At 35.3% G+C, this 19734-nt stretch overlaps 2 protein-coding genes across 4 annotated transcripts in view; both read right to left on the reverse strand.

Moving 5' to 3' along the window:
* Nucleotides 1-19734, reverse strand: part of LOC113519844 (dynein regulatory complex subunit 7) — a 209454-nt gene that overhangs the window by 16846 nt on the left and 172874 nt on the right. The window contains exon 1 of one of the 3 annotated variants that reach the window (XM_031913700.2): nucleotides 10639-10778. The exons of the other annotated variants lie outside the window; for them this stretch is intronic. The gene's annotated coding sequence lies outside the window, so the exon portion shown is untranslated. Of the gene's footprint in view, nucleotides 1-10638; nucleotides 10779-19734 lie in introns of those variants that run through there. 3 annotated transcript variants of the gene reach the window in all.
* LOC128201942 (uncharacterized) lies at nucleotides 4420-7000 on the reverse strand. Its single transcript, XM_052900413.1, has 2 exons — nucleotides 6879-7000; nucleotides 4420-6354 (listed from the first exon to the last, which is right to left on the reverse strand). The coding sequence occupies exon 2, from the start codon at nucleotides 6347-6349 to the stop codon at nucleotides 4478-4480; it is 1872 nt and encodes a 623-aa protein (XP_052756373.1). The 5' UTR covers nucleotides 6350-6354; nucleotides 6879-7000; the 3' UTR covers nucleotides 4420-4477.

The raw sequence follows: 19734 nt of genomic DNA on the forward strand, positions 1-19734 counted from the left end.
GGTATGGTAACCTCGCCTGCGCTAACGAGATACGCTGGCGGAGCACCAGTGAAGGGTGATCGATGAGAATGAAAACAGGCCAGTTAGCCTATCATGATTAATTCATCAGGAATTAACCATGATAGTTTCCAGGGAAAACCGCGAGGAGGTCGACCTAGTTGGGTATATTGCTAACAATGGGATTATGTAGACGATAATGAATTATTAGGACTATGACTATTGCTACTATGTAATTTAAACCAAAATAAGTTTATAAGGACCGTAACAAGAAATACCTAGCGGTTTATTTTCATCGACAAATAAAAATAAAAGGATGCAAACGACCGCACCGCAATAGGGGCGCGCTCCAAGAACGGCAGTCCGCGCGAGTGATTTGCGCCACCCGTCGCCGCGCGGTCGCGACGCGACTAGTGATGTCACCAAATGTTTTTTTTTGCAAATATCGATAAGTTTGCTTATTTATCAGTTACTTTAGAAAATATCTTATATTTTAATATACTCGACTATTGACTAATACTAAAGGGAATTACAAAATGCTAATGTTATTCAATATTAACGTCTTGCTAAAACAACAACCGTCGTTGTTTGTTGTTACAAACGACGACGCCGTCATTGCCCATGTAAACATTGTGTCCTTCCCAAGGATGGTGCGGAACGCTTCGTTTCCAGCAAACAAAGGACTGTTTTTGTCACGCGGCGCCGCCCTCCCGCCGCGAGTCGTGTCCGTGGCGACGAACGGCCGCGGGCGTCAGGCCGGCCGATCGATATCGCCAGCTCGAGATCTCGGCCTACGCGCCCGCCTCGCCGGCCATTTGCCTACCTCGACGCCTCGGGCTCGTGTGTACATAACCCACCACCCACCACCCCAGCCGATACACCCCCGCAGATTACCGCCTACAAAGCAAACTTCATTGGTACGTGCATGCAATATGCGCAAGGAGCAACCCAAATTGCGCCTCGGACCACCCGGCCAGATTGCTTTGATATCCTAGCCGTCTGTGTACAGCCTATTGCATGTCGAATCTTAGCTAAATGCATCTCTATTTCGAGCTGTTTCCGTATACACGACGGTTCGCAATCACGTTAATTTCTCAAGCGATATGGAACAAGAGAACTAAGACCGTCTTGGACTTCCCTTTTGTGCAATAGGTAAGACAGATTACTACTCACTCTAGAACAGATGCTTAAATTATACAATATGTCAAATAGTCTGAATTGAACGTTATATCTACAGAATTGTTTCAATGTAATTTGTAAGGTATTGCACCTTTCCGCTATTAAAGTTTTCAAATAATTAGGAGATTCGAAAAGAAATGAAATTTTATAGTTAGGTACTTAGTTATGAAATTAAAAAGTAAAAATGCCAGTAAACACGTTATTGCTGAGAGTCCAGTACCTATCAGCATGAATATTGATGGTTTATTAGATGATATTTAGTTGAGATTAACTTTCAAATAATCGAAATTAGTAGATTTTATTTAGTTTTGTTATAAAAATAATAAAAATACAATATTAAAAATGCAACATACCTAAAGTCACTTTTCAGTGCCACTTATAAATCTCGTGTGTAATATGTACAAACAAATGAATATCAATTGAAAGGTTGGGAATCGTAACATAAATCGGCCAAGTGCAACCGGACTGCGTCGCCCTCCCAATGGAAGAGGGAAAGTTAGCATTTACATACCCGTCGCCGCGAAGTTCTAAACGTTTTGTAAAACTGGAATTGCAGTTTGTACTAAGTCTAAATTAATGAAACTACTCTAGTGTCGTATTTACCAATGCTCAAAATTTTACAGTTTACTCGTTTTTTAAATTTGAAATAATTTCATACACAATTTTAAAAATTTGTTTTGATTGAATTTCAAATATTACTAGTCATATACATTGAGTTAAAATTTATTCTAATTTATTATAGCATCTACCGTTTAGTCAAAATATCTGTTTAATTGTCATATCTCCAAACATTATTATATTTTTGCATTTATAATATTTGTGCATTTACAAAAATTAATACTAACTTATTTATAAATTTTTAGTTCTGGAAAAAAATATCATTTGCTTGATCCAATACAGAAAAATATATCACTTGATACGAAAATTCATCAGAATACATTTTACATACATAAATACCATCATAATTAGCGTTGGGAGTAATGACTTTGATTATCCATTATTTTGCAAAGAGAATAATGAGGAGCACCACCCTTCATAATAAAACAGAGCGAAAAACAAACAATAAAGATCTGAATGAAATGAGTACGAGAACTGAATCTGAATGAATTGTCGGAAAACTGGTGTCAGTCGGCGGGCGGCGTTCGTCTGCGAATATTTTAACGTATTTCAATAAAGGCGCGACATCTTTAATCTAGGGATCGGGTAGGGGCATAAATCTTGCAGGTCCGGGGCGAGTTTTGAATCATTTAGCGCGGTGCGGCTCGCCCCGCGCGAGTTCCGTCCGGCACGGCACGTGATCGCCCCCCGCGCGAGCTACGTGCCCCGCTCACGCCATCGCCACCCGCACCCGCGCTGCGCGTCTGTCTTGCCGAGACAAAGGGGCGATAGTGTTGTGCCGTAGATTAATTAAATGTCGATAAAAAGTTTTTAATAAATAAGTTTAAGAGTTGCAATAAATTTAAACAATGTATTCAATAAATAAAAGATTAATGTGTAATGGCAAATTTTTATTACGCAACAACAATAAATTGTAGCTTGTTTGTGAAAGTAATTGAATGTAGTTATACTTAATAAGTTAAGTATACTTCATAAGTTAAGTTTTATTTAATTAATTTTTTTTGGAATATAAATAAATAACAATTAACAAGTTTAATTTAATTTAATATTTGTGTAAATATTTATTAGAAAGAATTTTCACTGCAATTTTCAATGGAACAGCCCTTAATTACAAAATCAATGGTACTAAAATTCATTAAAACTAATTATATTAGTGAGAAAATTTGAGTATCATGTAGGTAGTATTGAATAAAGAATACAACGTCACTAGTTCTCTTGATTCCTAAGATATCGCAAGTAGCTTGGTCATATTCCTATGATATCTTGATTTCACGGGAACAAAGTACGATACTAAGAGAAGCAAACAAGATAAGGAAAATTCAAAATAAAAGTCTTCTAGTTTGTGAGGTAATAATAGGTTAATATCTGTCTTTTATAAAGAGAGAATACAATGAAACAAAAGTTCACCTAAATCAATTATGATGTCATTGTCGAAATATCAATTTACTTCGACAAACATATATCATCCCCATCACTAAAGTACGACGTCCGAGCTGCCTCTAATTTGAATTCACGGAGACTCCGCGACGCGTCCGCCGCGCCGGCCGCGCCCGACTTAATGAATCGCGAGGGGGGTGGGGCGCGCCCGTAGGGGGTGGCCGGGGGCGATCGGACGGCCACCGCATCCTCCTCGCGGATAAGTGACGCCCGTGTTGCTCCGTACATAGGTACGCGGTACGCCTTATGTATTGAGGCACATAGCGACCGGCCTGTACCTACCTACGTAACGCTCGCCAAATTTATGTCCCGCACATGTCTAGAGACCGCGGCGTACCTTTAGAGGGATTTTGCGTGTTTACGTACAAACGGGGGCCGCGCAAGATATTTGAGACGGAATTTCGCTCGGACCCTTATTGATGAGTTGCCCAGTTGGGTTTCGTTAATCCCTTCTCGTATTCGGGTCTTATAAATTAAACAGTTTTCAACGCGTCCATTTATTATTAATTGTATCATTCGCTCGATCAATTCCTTTTACGTTTCCCATCCCTATTTTTTAACTCTGTAACGGACGAGGCAACAATTCTTTACAAGTAAAATAACAAAACGCTATCTCATTTTTGAATAAAATAACTAGCCAATGTAGATGTTGCCTCGAGCAACGCACGCCAACTTTGCACGATTGCCCGAATCCCGATCGTCAGTAAACAAAAAGTTACTAATGGCCAATTATGCAAATGTCTCGGCCGGGATGACCAATCAAAACGCAGTAAATTATTCAGGCGAATGGCTTGAGGCCGTTTTGGTTTCAGTGCTATCGATACTTATCTATTATCATTAATTAAATTCAGTAAGTTGTGTAAACTAAATGTATACATATACATTGTATAAACCTTACAGTAGGTATACTATATAAAAACATACCTATAATATAAAAATCTCACAATTATGGTAAAAGGGTTAACATTCTTAGGTTCAATTTTGATTAGAGATGGGCAATCCACCTGGGTGGGTTTAAAGTCTGGTGGGTAAAAACCGGGTGTTTTGGGTTTATTGGGTTTAAACCCCATAAACACCCAAATTTTTGGGTGTTTATGATTTTGTACTTCATCATCGTCATCTCAGCCGCAAGACGTCCACTATACTGGACATAGACAATATTATTATGCAGCCTACAGAATAAAAAACTTTTAATTTGATTTTGAGTTTATTAAGAAAGAGATGAAAGTAAAATGTAAAACTACAGTCAATCACTGTCAGATTCAGAGTTATTACAAGCGATGAATTGTATAGGTTCGATAGGCTCTATTTCGTCTAAACTGTTATGTTCATTTACTTGCTCAATGAAAGCTTCTAAGGTATTTTCTTCATTAAACTGAATGTCCTCGCATTCAGCTTTATGTTTAAGATTCCAGTTATAACAAATGAATGAAATTTTTTCAGTTCTTTCAGTTGTAAGTCGATTTCTTTTGTTATTATGTATGTAGCCTTGGATACTAAAGGAACGCTCAGTGGCTGCCGAAGTACAGGGAGCTGATAGAATACGAATCGCTACTTTGCTTAACTCAGTGGAACCACAAATACCTTTCCACCATATTAGGGGCTCAATGCTATCTAATGAGCTCCATACAAATCCTCTGGCCCAAAAGTTTTCTTTAGCTTTATAACACGCCAAATCTGCCATTACATTTGACAAACTTAAGTGTTGGCTTAAATTGTAGATAAACTCCATACCCTTAAGTTCTTCCTCTTGAGTAAGTTCGACTCCTAGAGTCCTGGGGTCTAGAATATATGCTGCAAAATGTATTGGCCTCATTGCCATATTGCATCTTGAAGATACTGATGTTAGAATCTGCTGTTTGCTTTCTTCGCTCAATGTCGAAATCTCATTTAATGCAAAACGTATCTTAGCTTGTACATCTCTAAATGTAATGTATGTGCGATGCAAACGATTCTGGTCGCTCTCTAAGTAAAATATGCTTTCAGTGACTGGTTCCAAAATACTTATACATTCCCCTGTCTTCGTCCAGAAATCATCACTTAGAATTAAATCTTTAATATCTCTTGAAATTACCACATCTTCTCTAACTGTTAATATTTGCAAAGCTATCTTATTTGCTTTCAAACTTTTTAACGAAGTAACATGACTTCCCCATCTTGTAGCACAAGGCAATTTTAGTGTTTGTGTAGAATCTTCACCCTGCCTTGATTTTATCAACAAGGAACTTAATCGTTGACTCCTTTTAACAGTTTTTATTATATTTATGGCTTGCATAATAAACACAGTTACTTCTTGTATCTTTACAATATCTTGGCACAACAAGTTAAGGATATGTGCACAGCAACCGAGAGGAACAACATGTGGATATTTGAGTTTTGTTAATTCGAATGCCTTTTGTATATTTCTAGCGTTATCGCCAATAAGTACAAGAAACTTATTTGCTCCATACACTTTCATTACTTTTTCAACTTCTTGGCTAAGGTATTCACTAGTGTGAGGATTACTTTCTGTATTCAAACTTTTAACGTATGCAGGTTGAGGTTTTGATATAAGAAAGTTTATTATTCCTTCATTTCTTAAATTAGACCAGCCATCGCACTGAAGGTGTAAGTAACTACAAGCATTTAGTTCCTCATTTAACTCAAAACGCATTTCTCTATATATTTTATCTAAGTATTTTGTCGCTAAAGCTTTACGTGAAGGTATTTTAAATTTTGGTTGCAATTTTTCGAAAAATTGTATCCATAAAGGATGTTGCACCATCGATAATGGCGTCCCTGTTACAAATATAGCTCTCGCTAATTCTGTTTTTATATGATCATCGGTGTCTTGAAACTCAGCATTTATTGTAGTGTTAGCAGACGACGAGGGGCTTATAAAAGAATCATTTGTCTCTATCTCTGACAGTCCAGACATTTTGGTTTTGGACGAGCTATCTTTTATAAGTTTCATAGAGTCTTTTAATGTTTCTGGAGATTTTGGACAAGTGATAAGATGTTGAAGCATTTTGGCAGCATTACTGAATTTGTAGACCTTATTACAAAGCTTGCAAGAAACAGACTTGTTTGGTAAAGTACGGTAGTGCTCCCATATGCGTAAATCTTTAGGTCTCCCCATTGAACCTAAAAAAATGAACGATGATTAGTTGGTCTGACGAAAATTCAACAATAGAGTGCCTATTTTTTTACAATGATTATTTCTTGTTATTTACAATAAATTTATTAAAAAAATAATAAAATAAATACAAAAAACCTTTGTAAAATTACATCTCCTCGGAGGATTAAACGCAGACGCTAGTTTATTATCGTATTGTTCTGTATTTTTCTCAGCAACTTCTTTAATTCGATTAGGTACTTACGCATATTATGTTAAAAATAAATATCTAGTACACATCTTAGGCTATCCACCATTATTATCCAATGACGACTCTCAGCTAACTATGCACTATCATCCAAAATAAACGTGTATGGAAAATTTTATCCCAGTCGGTTGAGGATTGAGGATAATTGCATCAACATACGAACATACCTACATACTTTTATTTACATAACGCAAGCTAAATAAAAGCTTGTAATAATACATCTAATTTTAAGTTAAAATTGTTAAGTGATCATGATATAATTGTATCATTCAAAAATCCACTTACCTTTAATTATTTCTTGTTAAGTATAAATATTATTTCAAATCTGCTCCCTTAATATGCACTTTTTTACTGCTTTTCCTACCTAACACGTTACCAGGAAGTCACGTTACCAGAGTCAGAGTAATAGTGAACACGTTTGACAGTGATTGTCGTCGCCTCATATTCAGCGTCGACGAATAGGGGAATCCCCAGTCATAATGTATTGCATGCGTGGCGGTCTTACTTCAAATCCATAAACAAAGAGATAATTACAGAACTCGATACTAGATGGCGCTGTTTTTGTTTGAAGAAAGTTTGCGGGCTAAAATACATAGAATTTCATCAATGACTTCCACAAAGAACAACATTTCTGTTTTTTCTAAGTCCGTATCTCTTCCGTATATTTCATAAGATATAAGCTTGGGCTACATTGTTATGCAACGTGATTTTGTCGCTGTCTTGCTAGCAGGGTTGACAGATATACGATTTAAATCGTACTCATACTATTATTTGTCTATTTTTTAATGTACGATCGTAAAGATTATGATCGTAATTCGCACAAAAACATACGACTTTTTGGTTACCTGGCAACATTTTTATTATGAAACGAACATGCTCACATCATCAGTCACATGCAACAATTTATTGGGGATTTCCCCTTCACATCTGGCAGTCCTGCTTGCTAGAATATAGGTAAGTCAGCCACAGTTACTGACGATCGATATTTAAAGGGTATTGTTTTTGTGCTAAATATTTCATAAAAACGTTATTTAATACTTTGTGGATTATTAATTTAGTTGATAATCACTGGAAGTAAAATGGATGCTAATTTGAGAGATCAAGATCTTCGTATAAAACAGTTAATAAAAGAAAATCTACGTAAGTACTCTTTTTATACCTAGGTAGGTAAGGTATAATAAACACAAAAGGTACTTAGATCGCGTGTGTTCGAAGCATTTATTCTAATAAATTTAATTTAAAATTGTAGAAAGAAAAAAATGTCTGCCAAGCCGTAGCCGAAGCCGATCTCCAAATATATTTGGCGATAGTGAGACCCAGTGTCCAGATGATTTACCCAGCGTCGTCGCAACAAAGAAAAAAACGAGGATAAAGTAAAAGAAAATTTACTGAAAGAAGAAACAAACTGTTCTAAATGCTTAATTTATGGAGAAGAGGATAAAAGAAATGAGTATTTCGGACTGTTAGTGGCTCAAGAATTTAAATATATACGGCCATGTGTGCGAACGAGGTGTTATGAAGAAATTTTAAAGTATCTACGGGAAGCAAAAGGCCAACATGTTGATCAACTGCAACATGAAAACACTGAAAATTAATTACTTTCATTTTATTATATATAGATTTTTAAAATTTCCTGAAATATTATTAGTTAACGTTTTATTTAATATTGTAGAATTGATCAATACAATTTATAAAAATAATTTATTGGTATTACTTACATATTTTCAAAAAAATACGTAAAAACCTATTTTTTTGGGTGATTATGGGAGTTTATGGGTGTTTATTGGGTTTTTACCAAAGCACCGGGTTTAAACCCGGTGCTTTGCCCATCTGTAATTTTGATGTTAATATTATTGACATTTATTATTTAATATATAAATTAAGAAAAAAATAAATACTCATATAAATGATAGATATCAATGGATGGAGTTAGTATGTATATTTTCAATCTTGTTATTCTAACCTAGGTATCCATCGTCCACATGTGAACATAGGTCTGGTTTCCCTTATGGTACGGCCCTGAGTCACCAACATCCATCGATTACTTGCATAATTTTTCAGGTCATCACTTCATCACTGAGACATTTACCCTAGAATGCTTGTGTTTGTTATGTACAAGTTGCGGTTATCGATTGCTCAAGTTACCTAAAGGGCCTGCCCATTGCCGCTCCAGTTTGTTGATCGTTCGAAATATGTCAATCATTTTAGTTGTAGGTCTCATCTCGAATTTTTGTTATTTCAATAACTAGTTGAGCAACTTGAAGCATTTTCACGCCTAAGAAAGAAACTTCTAAAGAACGCAATTGAAAAACAATATCAAAGAATATATCTCGGCGATAATTTAGTTACGATCTTATACATAATTTGTGATTTATGTTATTTGGAACTGGTTAGACACTAGTTATTGGAAATAACTAGTTAATTTTAATTTAACTCTTATATATCGATAAATTATTAATTTCATCGATAAATTGACCACATATCACTATAAATATACACAATTAAACAAACCATTAATATCATTTAAAGATCTACAAAATGCATTAATAAGTTTTACAGCTCAGCATCTCAGCGTGGCAAAATAACCATTATTTGCGTCCCCTTATGCCGTCAAATTATAACACGGCTGGGGGTACGTCATAGGTCTTTAGGTGCAGTATAATATTATAAAAACAGTAGTTCAACTTAATTTCTTTAAACTGACTCTATAGCTACACTATGAATCTTAAATACATTACAGGGAGTCAATGTTTTTAACTTAAAATCAATGTTTGAAACTTTACTAAGTCACCCTACGGGAAAGTTCTATTAGGCAATCTATGGAGAGACCCAAAACAGTGATTGTTAAACTTATTAAATAGCTCAATTTCTCATAATGAAAACCGCAAATCGTAGCAACTCAGACATTGAATACGAATTGTATTAGCATATTTGAATGGTGGCGATTCTAAAGACGTTCAATTGTAATGTCATGGAAACGTTTTTCATAATTTAAAATAATTTATTTTCTTCAAACTACTACTTTTGCTGTGGATTTTAAAAGTAGGAAAAACAATGAAATAAAAAACTTCTAAAACATACATCAGTTTTAAAGTTAACCTTCAAGAATACAACTGTTCAATTTCAATATGGTGCTGTAGTTTTTGGATGATGCCGAAACAAACATACAGACAGATATTTTTCTGTCTTTATTAGTCTTATTTTTTTTTTTTAATGGATGATAATAAAATGGTAACCCCGTTTGTGCTAACGGTATACGCTGACGGGACACCAATGAAGGATAATAGGTGAGGATGGAAAGACAAATCAGTTAGCCCATCATGATAAATTCACCACAACGGTTTTCAGGAAGAACCACGAGGAGACCGATCTGATAGCAAATATTACTAGCAATGGGACTAGTAATCCACACTACTAACAATCCCGTCTATTCTATCAGTCTTTTTAAAACTACTCATATTTTTCCTAAACATTTCCCATGACCCTACAGACATTGTCTAGTTTCAATTTTATTACATTAGTAAGATTTTTATATCTATCATCATCATCATCATCATCATCTCACCCATTATCTCTCTACTGTTTTATATCTATATTTAAATTAAATTATATTGCTATAACACAATATATTAGATGTTAACACACAGAAACATAATGGCAAATACTAGATACTTCTGCTCATTTGATAACTCAATTAATACGTAATACTTACTTTTTTTTTATACAACTTAGAATGGCAAACAAGCTGACGGCCCACCTTCCTTCCCTGATGGAAAGTGGTAACCGTCGCCTATAGACATGAACAGTACCATGGACATAACAGAGTATACTGTTTCGCCCATGATACCCCCATGCGTTGCCATGCCATTGACTCAGGTGTTATTCCTCTGTACCCAGTAAATTCACGCAATATCCCACCCTTCAAACCGAAACACAGCCATGCAAACACAACTGCTTTACTTTATTAACTTTTCAACTTCCTGATTTATATTTACAAAAATTTATTTAAAAAAAAAAACACTTCCTTAAAATTTAAACTACTGGCCTCATGAATCACACTGATCCCGCAGGCATGTCGTGGGAGAGCGGCCGCGGACGCGCGGACGGCGGCCGTTCGGCTATTATCGTTGATAATCACGCGATATCGATCGGCGACGTGCGTGCAGCCCTAATTCCCCGCGCGCGGTGAGGGTAGGTAAGCCGTGGCGAACCCGCGACTATAGCTAGGTACATCAGCGGATTATAATTATGGTATACTAGCTGTTTCCCGCGGTTTCGCTCACATGAATCGGTGAATGATAACATATGTATTTCTCTCTTACAAGATGTATATACAATATTTTTATTAATTATTGTACATAAACATTAGTGAAATTGGCGAGAAGGTCAGTTTGTTAGTAATGCGGTCTTCCTTGGAAACCATTGTGCTGAATTCCAGGTGTATTCATCACGGTGGACTAACTGATCTGCCTTTTCATTCTCACCTATCATCCCTCATTGGTACCCCATTATTATCTATTAAAAAAACATAGTAATATACATTTAATTTTAAACGTAATGCACAAGGGCTTATCTCTAATAAGAGATTTCTTTCAGCAAACATTTTCATGTTATATAAATTACTTAAAAATAAAAATAGGCAGTCATACGATTTAAGTATATTGCAATAAAAATACTTAAAATAAATAAGCCCACACTTATTTGTAAAATAAATACATAAATATAAAGTGTATATTAATTATACAAAATAAAATAGTCCAATCTTAAACTAATACAACATACATTTTTTTATGCAACTTAGAATGGTAAACAAGGCGATAGCCCACCTGATGGAAAGTGGTAACCGTCGCTTAATTATGTGATATAATTGTTTATTTATTTATTTAAACTTTAATGCACAGTAAAATTCTATGTACATTTTGCGGACTTAACACCGGACGGTGTTCTCTACCAGTTAATTTGACAAATCGAGAAATAAGTAGGCGGTGCATTATTGAATAGAGGAAAAATTAGGAAATATTTGATATATTAATATAATATAATATCATGTGTCAGACTAGTGTCTGAGATAGGTATTTCAATACCTGTATTACAGGTATAAAAAGTACCCTATTCACTCCCGTTGATTCCACAGAAACCCAACGTTTAGGCATTATATACGAATGCCTAGACACTTAGCTGAGTGGTGACCATTTTGCTCGCATCATTCGTAATTAGGTATAAATTTATTTATGTATTTTCATTTTCTTTAATTTATAATTGTTTATGTTTTTGTCATAACTATTATTGATATGCGCAGAATAAATACTTTGGTTTCCTATGCATTAAGTTAGAACATAACCTAGCCGTGTACTGAATTAGAAAAACTACTCAACTAATTTAAAAAATCTTTCACCTATAGAAAGCTTAATTATCAGCGAATAATATAGGCTTTATATTATTTTCGAAAGTCTTATCTATCCGTGCGACGCTGAAGCGAATCACTAGTAAGTAGTAATTCAACTTTTTACGTTACTGTTTTATTATCTACAATAACTAATTTATTCCTAATTTGTGTAAATCTAAATGAGAATTTACTTCTAATTTGTGTAAATATAAATGAGAATTATGTTACTAGAAGTGTTTTAGCAACAGACGCTTTTCATAATTCAGTTATTATGAACTTAGCCTATTAGAAAATTATTAACTGAACTAATGTACAAAACCCTTACTGTGGCTAATAAGTTATAATGATTATGGATTGGTGCCCACTAGCACTGGGGGGAAGGGACTGTTAGTAGTGGGGATGTTAGTCTCCATTGTTATCCATTGCCTCCACGCGGTTCCCCCTGGAAACTATCGTGACTGATTTATCTTTGAATTTGTTACGATGGGCTAACTGACCTGCTTTATCCTCACCTATCATCCCTCACTGGTGCCCCACCGGTGTATACCGTTAGCGCGAGTGGGGATACCATTCCATTATCATACATTAAAAAAAAATTATATATAATCCGCGCTATTGGTATACACCAGCGGGGCACCAGTGAAGGATGATAGGTGAGGATGAAGTAGGTCAGTTAGCCCATCGTGACGAATTCAACAAGAATTATTCACAATGGTTTCCAGGGGGAACCACGTGGAGGTTAACCTAATATGCCCATATTGCTAGCAATAGGGCTGTCAAACACCATTGCTAACAATCCCTTTTCCCCCTAGATATTTTATATTATAATTGTGTTACTCATCTCTATTTTATATATTATATATATCATCTGATTACAATCGTGAGAACATTTATTTTCAATATGTATTAATATTAATTTTCTTTCAAATTAGTAGTCACCGCGCAATTCCGCGCTGTGCACGGCAAAAGTGCGCTGCCGGTGGTCATAGTTGTGTTGTCCACGTTTCCTGTAGTTTACAGGACATAATAAATATTTATTACGCACAAAAAATAAATAATTGTTACATAAGGTGTCATAACAAAAGATTCAGATCAGATAAAATATTGATTAAGGGCATCAAAGCTTACCGAAATGTGGTAACGTAGAATTTTGCCGTCAATTTTCGATTTTTTTTTTTAATATTACGATTGATTATCACAATTTAATTAATCGTAGATTATTATTAGATTCACATGTAAATCTATTATTAAAAATAAATAAAAAAAATTAATTAACGTAATTTTTGTATATATTTTTTTTGTCTTTTTTTTTAAACTTTCCGTTACAACATAGATTTAAAAATTAATTGGAAACAGTTATTTGAACATATTTTCTTTTTCCTTTTTCAAGCTTATTGAAGGCAGCCTGAATATTTGGAATAGAACTTAGGAACTTGCACAGCATAGTCGATCGCCTAGATCAGGTCCTCCTTCATGTAGGATGAAAGATACAAAGAACAGAACAGGAATTGAGACATGATCTGCGATTGAGCTCAACTGTCAACAGTGGTGGGATTTGTGGTATTTCTACATTTGATAATTAATAGCCTTGTATGATCAACAGGTGAGATGTGAAATAACAAATTGATCAGTATTTATAATTTGTATATTAATTTAACTTTTAAAACATATATATATATATATATATATATATATATATATATATATATATATATATATATATATATATATATATATGTTGTTATGGCGAATAGGGCATTTTCTATTGATTTTAAAAGGAAGATTTTTAATTCAATTGTATTTTTTATGTTTGTTAACTTAAAACTTATTGTCTTTCATAAATTGATTTGGAAAATTCTGACTTTTTTTTATCTGAAAGAGTATAATTAGAGATTGTTCCTGTGGAAATTTTGTCAAAATTAGTTTAGTACTTTCTTTTTTTTTTCAATCATATCAATACTGGTTTTGGCATAATTGAAGTCGATTTTTTTTGTGGAACATAACTGTAAATTATTACATTTAAAATATAATTTAGGATTGTCCCAGTTAACTGGCAATTATTGGTCAACACCTTCCACTCAACTCGCGGGAGGGTCCGCGTGATCCCGCGGGAGGGCGCTACGTGCTTCCCTGCGTGCGCGCCTTTCAACCGCGTATCACGTATGATAGGATAAGTAGAGTCGATACTTTCTTTTTGTTGTCCCCTCATATTCCAATTGCGACGATGTCGCCGCTCAATTACTGATTATCAACAATTTTTAGGGTTTTAGAATTTGTGTACCAATACTCTATAAGGCGTGGAAATAAAAAGAAGGCGTCGCGACTTCTCTTAATATTCAGATAAGAGGTGACTTGTATAACAAAGCATAATAAATTTATAGAAGACTGTATTCTATTCTTATGGCAAGAGGCCCATGCTTAACAATAAGACGTAAATGGGTTGTTATAATGTTAAATCTGTCTTTCTGTTTGTTATGTTATTTCCAAAAATATGTAAATATAATGCAAAAAAGCTGTAGTAGTTGATTTTAGTATCAATTCTCAAAATATTTGTATAAAAATTATTATCACTCTGTAACAGAACAAGAGAAGAAAATTTACAAATAATGTCAATGTCAATGTCAATGTCAAAATAGATAGGAGGTTTCCGCGCTTAATTGTTAATAGTTTACAGTACGCTGAATGACAGTTATTGAGATGGGCATATGTAAATCGATAATCATCAATCGATATCGGCACAAATCGACCTATACTAGTACATCACTAGGCCGCATTGTTCTGACAATCGCGTGACGCGAGCGCCTCTCCCTTACGGCGGTGATACGATCTCGCGCGAATGTGCGTGACCACATCCTGTCCCGCGGCTGTCCGGCCGTCGGTGTGCGCGCACGCAACTCGCGAGAGCATTTCCGTCTGTAAAATTACAAGTTGATGTTCACTCAAGTCTGCTGAGGCGTTTTTTATTTGTCCTCATAAGATTTTAAGGTCCTTGAATTTGGCACTCTATAAGCTGTAATGCGATATAAGTAAATACGGATGCAGTGTTTCACACATCTTTCATACATTTGTACTTTTGGTCATTCATATTGATTTATGTCAAAATTATCATCATATTGATTTTTCCACTTGATTCACGTTCTTTGTTGGTATAGATACCATATATATACCTACTTTATTTGCCATGTATTAGCTAGTAGGTACTTTACAAGAGGCAAAGACTATGAATGTCTATGGTACTGGGTGGTGGTGGTCTGGCAATCGTTGCCTTTTTTTATACAACTTAGAATGGCAAACAAGCTGACGGGCCGCCTGATGGAAAGTGGCGACCGTCGCCTATAGACATAACAGAGTATACTGTTTCGCCCATGATACCCCCAATGCGTTACCATTTCTGAGGACGTTCTGGTGTTATTATATGTTGTGTATTAGTGTAAAACGACTCCCACTAGATAGAGCGTCAACCTTAAATACAGGGAGCCTAGAAGTGAATGCAGATGGTTCGGGACTGTTCCTAATGGCAGTTTATAGAGGATGCCTATGTTCAACTATGAACAGGTAACGAACGATATGATAATAATGTTGATATTGGTGAAATAAAAAATTTGTAATCGTCTAAAAGACGCACATAGCCAAATACTTGTGCCTACACAACCCAGAACACTCCCGAGCCGAGCCAATATAGAAAACTTTGTTCCACGTATAATACAGACGGCAACTTATTAATTATTCAATGGATGAAAACACTGAAAATGGACCGTTCATTATGGACGAGTTAAGCGGATTTGAGATTTTGTTTAGTTATTACATATTAACGTCGGGGAATCGAACCTAAACCTCAAATCGTCCACGTGTCGACAGATAGGATTAAAACTAATCTCCCGTAAGGACGCACCTGCGCGCTGTGTTAACTTGACATAATCGTAAACTCGCTCGTAAATCGAACGCGCCCTTAAAAAGGGTTTCACACTCCATTCCACACTGTTTCGAGGGTATTTATATATTTTTTGTACATAGACAGGGCTGTAAATTATAGCGAGGCGAGTAACACATATGCCGAACGTTAAATTGCTTTATTCTCTATTATGTATAACTAAACTATGGTACTCTGGTACTACGAGTATGGTATGGTTTACTTTTCTCCATCCAAAGATTGCCTGGAAAAAATCGCTCTTAGCGATAAGGCCGCTCATTGTTTCTAGTATTATTCTAGTATTATCTATCTATCTATTTCGGAGTAGCATAAATGTCATGGCCACGTCTCGGAATTAATCTCTTTATAATGTGACCGACCATTTTATTGAAATAGTTGTATTTCATGTCACGGCCAATTAAAACTAATTATATCATTGGCTCGGGATTGTTCCTTATGGCAGTCTATGGGGAGACCTTTATTCAGCAGTGGACAAATAATGGCTAAGATGATGATGATGACGAAAGCGTTTAAACATGAAAATTTTATAATATGACCAAACCACGTTTGGCCATATTATAATTTTACACTTTCTTAGAACGATCTTCTTAAAATTCAAATCTTTTTGTTTAGTAACGGTCTTTCACTTCATTTAGAATCTTCAATTGGCGCTTCATTATTAACTTTTTTATCACAATAATTATCCACTGCTATGATGCATCAAAAACAAAACAATATCAGCGCCTTTAATGGTGAAAAATGTAACTATACGACATGATCACTAATATTTGACCATATTATAAAGTAGCCGTCCAATTTACTTTTTATATAGTCAAATGCTGATTAATCATTGATCTGGTTTTATTTATATCATAATATATAATCATTTCATAAAAAAACTCGGCCACATCATTGATTCTAAGATCTGGCCACGACGTAAACATAAGTAACTGAGAATAACCTATTTAGAAGATGAACTGCAGTAGTGGTTGTACGGTTACAGGTCAGTTGAGCAACGCTTGACCTGGGTTCGAGGGTTCCAAGATCGAATCCCATCTTAAACCTTTGAATTTCCCAATTCGTATTTGGATCATTTAAAAACGATTGTTACTCATTACTTCGGCGGACACGTATAGTTGTTGTGCGTTAAGCCACATGAGTTTTTGTATGCAATTACTACGCAGGTCTTTTTAGCCTTCCAAGCAGTGCTCAGGTAGGGCTTCGGGGCGAGCCATTCCTTTGCCCTGACTTCAGCACAGGCGACTAATTCACACACAGGCTTATGTTCAGCAGTGGACAGTTAACGGCTGAAATGATACTAATTATGTAAACCAAGTTTAGATATTTTTTTTTATCTTACTTTGTAAGCGAGGCTAATGGGCTGTCTGCCCAGCTGACATCGCCTATAAGCATCTGCAAGAATAGAATAGCGTATTGCCGGTCTTTTAAATTAATCAAGCAAAGACAAAACTAGCACAATCCTCGTTAAGAAATTCATGTATGGCTCCACAATATTAGAATACAGGTTCCTCGGTGTTGTATTTTGAGCTAGATATGAAGGAGAATAAGTGAGAGTTTCGGAGTCACTTCAAAGATACGATATAAGATATAAGGTCAAATTGATATGAAAAAAACTCGATTTTGTCAAAAAGGACAATGTAATACAATAATATTTTAACCTGAAAACAAAGTTTTGGTCTACAAATTATAGGTCAGCCTTCCAAAGAACTACTATTACCTATGGATACGGGAACTAGTGACTTTATTGGTAAAACCCTAATATTCTATAAGATTGACTCCACGATTCACAGTCGTAATCATGACAATATATTAGGCATTTTTACGAAGCACAGGTTTAGCTAAATTATTCTACATATTATTCTTCTCTGATTCTTAAGAAAGGTATTAAGAATGAATGTGGATGGCTATAAGGGCAGAGGAAGATCTAAAGAGACATGAATGGACTGTGTGAAAGATGATATAGCTAGATTGGGAGTCAATGCGGAAATGACTGCGAATAGAAAAGAACGGAAAAGAAAAACATATTACGCCGATTCCAAATAATAATTGGGATAAAAGTAGGAAGAAGAATATAGAGTATAGAGAATGAATATAAATAACAAATTACATTTTAATAAATGCAAAACCTGTCGATCATTACGTCAAGAGAAACCAAATTTTAGTACCATTTATGTCCTCCACAAAACTCGCCTGCGACCTATCAGGGGGTCACGGTACACTTTGAAAATCACTGTACTAGCTTAGTACAAGTTATATAAGTATTGGCAAACGGTACATCGCTTAAATAAAGCACGTGCGCCTGGGTCGGTCCTCTGTAGGCACCCGCTATTTATAGGTCACGAGACACGTGTACTATTTGGTTGTATTTATAGCACCTCCCGGCGTTGTTTACCGAAGAAAAACTTTGGGAAACTCTACTTACTTGTATCGGTTTACGGTATTAACACTAAGTGGGTTGTTATCTTGTGGAATTAGGTCATTTCCTTGCGTTAATCTTGAGACAATAAAATGGTAAGTGCGTGTACTAAATAGATCCGACGAAGAATCCAATCCGGGACCTTATTTACGTAAAGCAACATTTCTAGAACCACGCCATTGCCACGAAAACAGTAAATTTCCTTTAATTTAATGTGTAACTCATCATCGTATCAGCTGTTAACTATCCACTGATAAATAAAGGCCACAATTAATAAGTAAATGCTCTTGTTAAATTAAATAGATTTAAAGAAATTGATGAAAACTATATCAATGCATATAGCAATGTAATCAAGCATGTCAGTAGTTTTCTAAGATACTTTATTTGTTATATGAAAGTGGGTTTGTTTGTTTATTACTTTTTGGTTCTTTAACGGCTTAACCAATCACAGAAAAAAATAGTATACAGATATTGGGTATATAAGTCGAAAGAAGGCACTATATAACATAAAATACTTTTTGTCAACATACTCCATAAAGAAGGAGACTCAATTTAGTTGTAATTTTTTATGTTTGTTACTTCATAACTCTGTCAGATCTAAAACAAATTGTAAAATTCTTTTTTTATCTGAAAAGATATATTTACAGATTAGTCCTATAGAAATTTTATCAAAAATCGAATTTAGTAGTTTAGTTTTTAAATCATAATAATGTGTCACAAAAAAGTGTTTTTTTTTAATGGGTGATAATGGAATGGTAACCCGCACTTACGGTATACACCGGCGGGGCACCAGTGAAGGATGATAGGTGAGGATGAAGCAGGTCAGTTAGCCCATCGTGACGAATTCAACAAGAATTGTTCACGATGGTTTCCAGGGGGAACCACTTGGACGTCGACCTAATAGGGCATATTGCTAGCAATAGGCTATAAACAGCTGTCAAACTCCATTGCTAACAATCCCTTTCCCCCCTACAAAAAAGAGTTGTTAAAGTCGGTTTTCTGTGGGACACAATCTTTAGTTATCACGGTCAGCGAACATATCCCGGTAATGCGTATAAACTCCAGGATAAAAGCTAAGTACATACATAATTATTATACATAAAAAAACATCCAGACCATAATAAAGGGGCATATATAGGTCATGAATACAAATGTTTTTATTGTACGGGAATTGAACCCGCATCCATTGTGGATATATTATACCGCTACACAACCAGTTCGACTCTCTCGATCTCAAAATTCGAATAAAATCTTTTAGTTCATACAAGTTTTGCCCGGACGAGATCACGGAATACAAGCTATAGTTAATTAATGAAAGACCAGAAAGAACGGTTTAAAAAATGCACTCTTGCTGAACCGTCCGCGCGTCGCTAGTAGCGAGCGGGTGGCGCGTATTTTTTAAGCGCGC

This window comes from Galleria mellonella, unplaced genomic scaffold (assembly GCF_026898425.1).
Source record: "Galleria mellonella isolate WM207_F2 unplaced genomic scaffold, CSIRO_AGI_GalMel_v1 utg65, whole genome shotgun sequence".
NCBI classification, from domain to species: domain Eukaryota; kingdom Metazoa; phylum Arthropoda; class Insecta; order Lepidoptera; family Pyralidae; genus Galleria; species Galleria mellonella.

Coding starts and splice junctions, on each gene's coding strand:
- LOC128201942 (XM_052900413.1), bottom strand. CDS start 6,349: ATGGGGAGACCTAAAGATTTACGCATATGGGAGCACTACCGTACTTTA.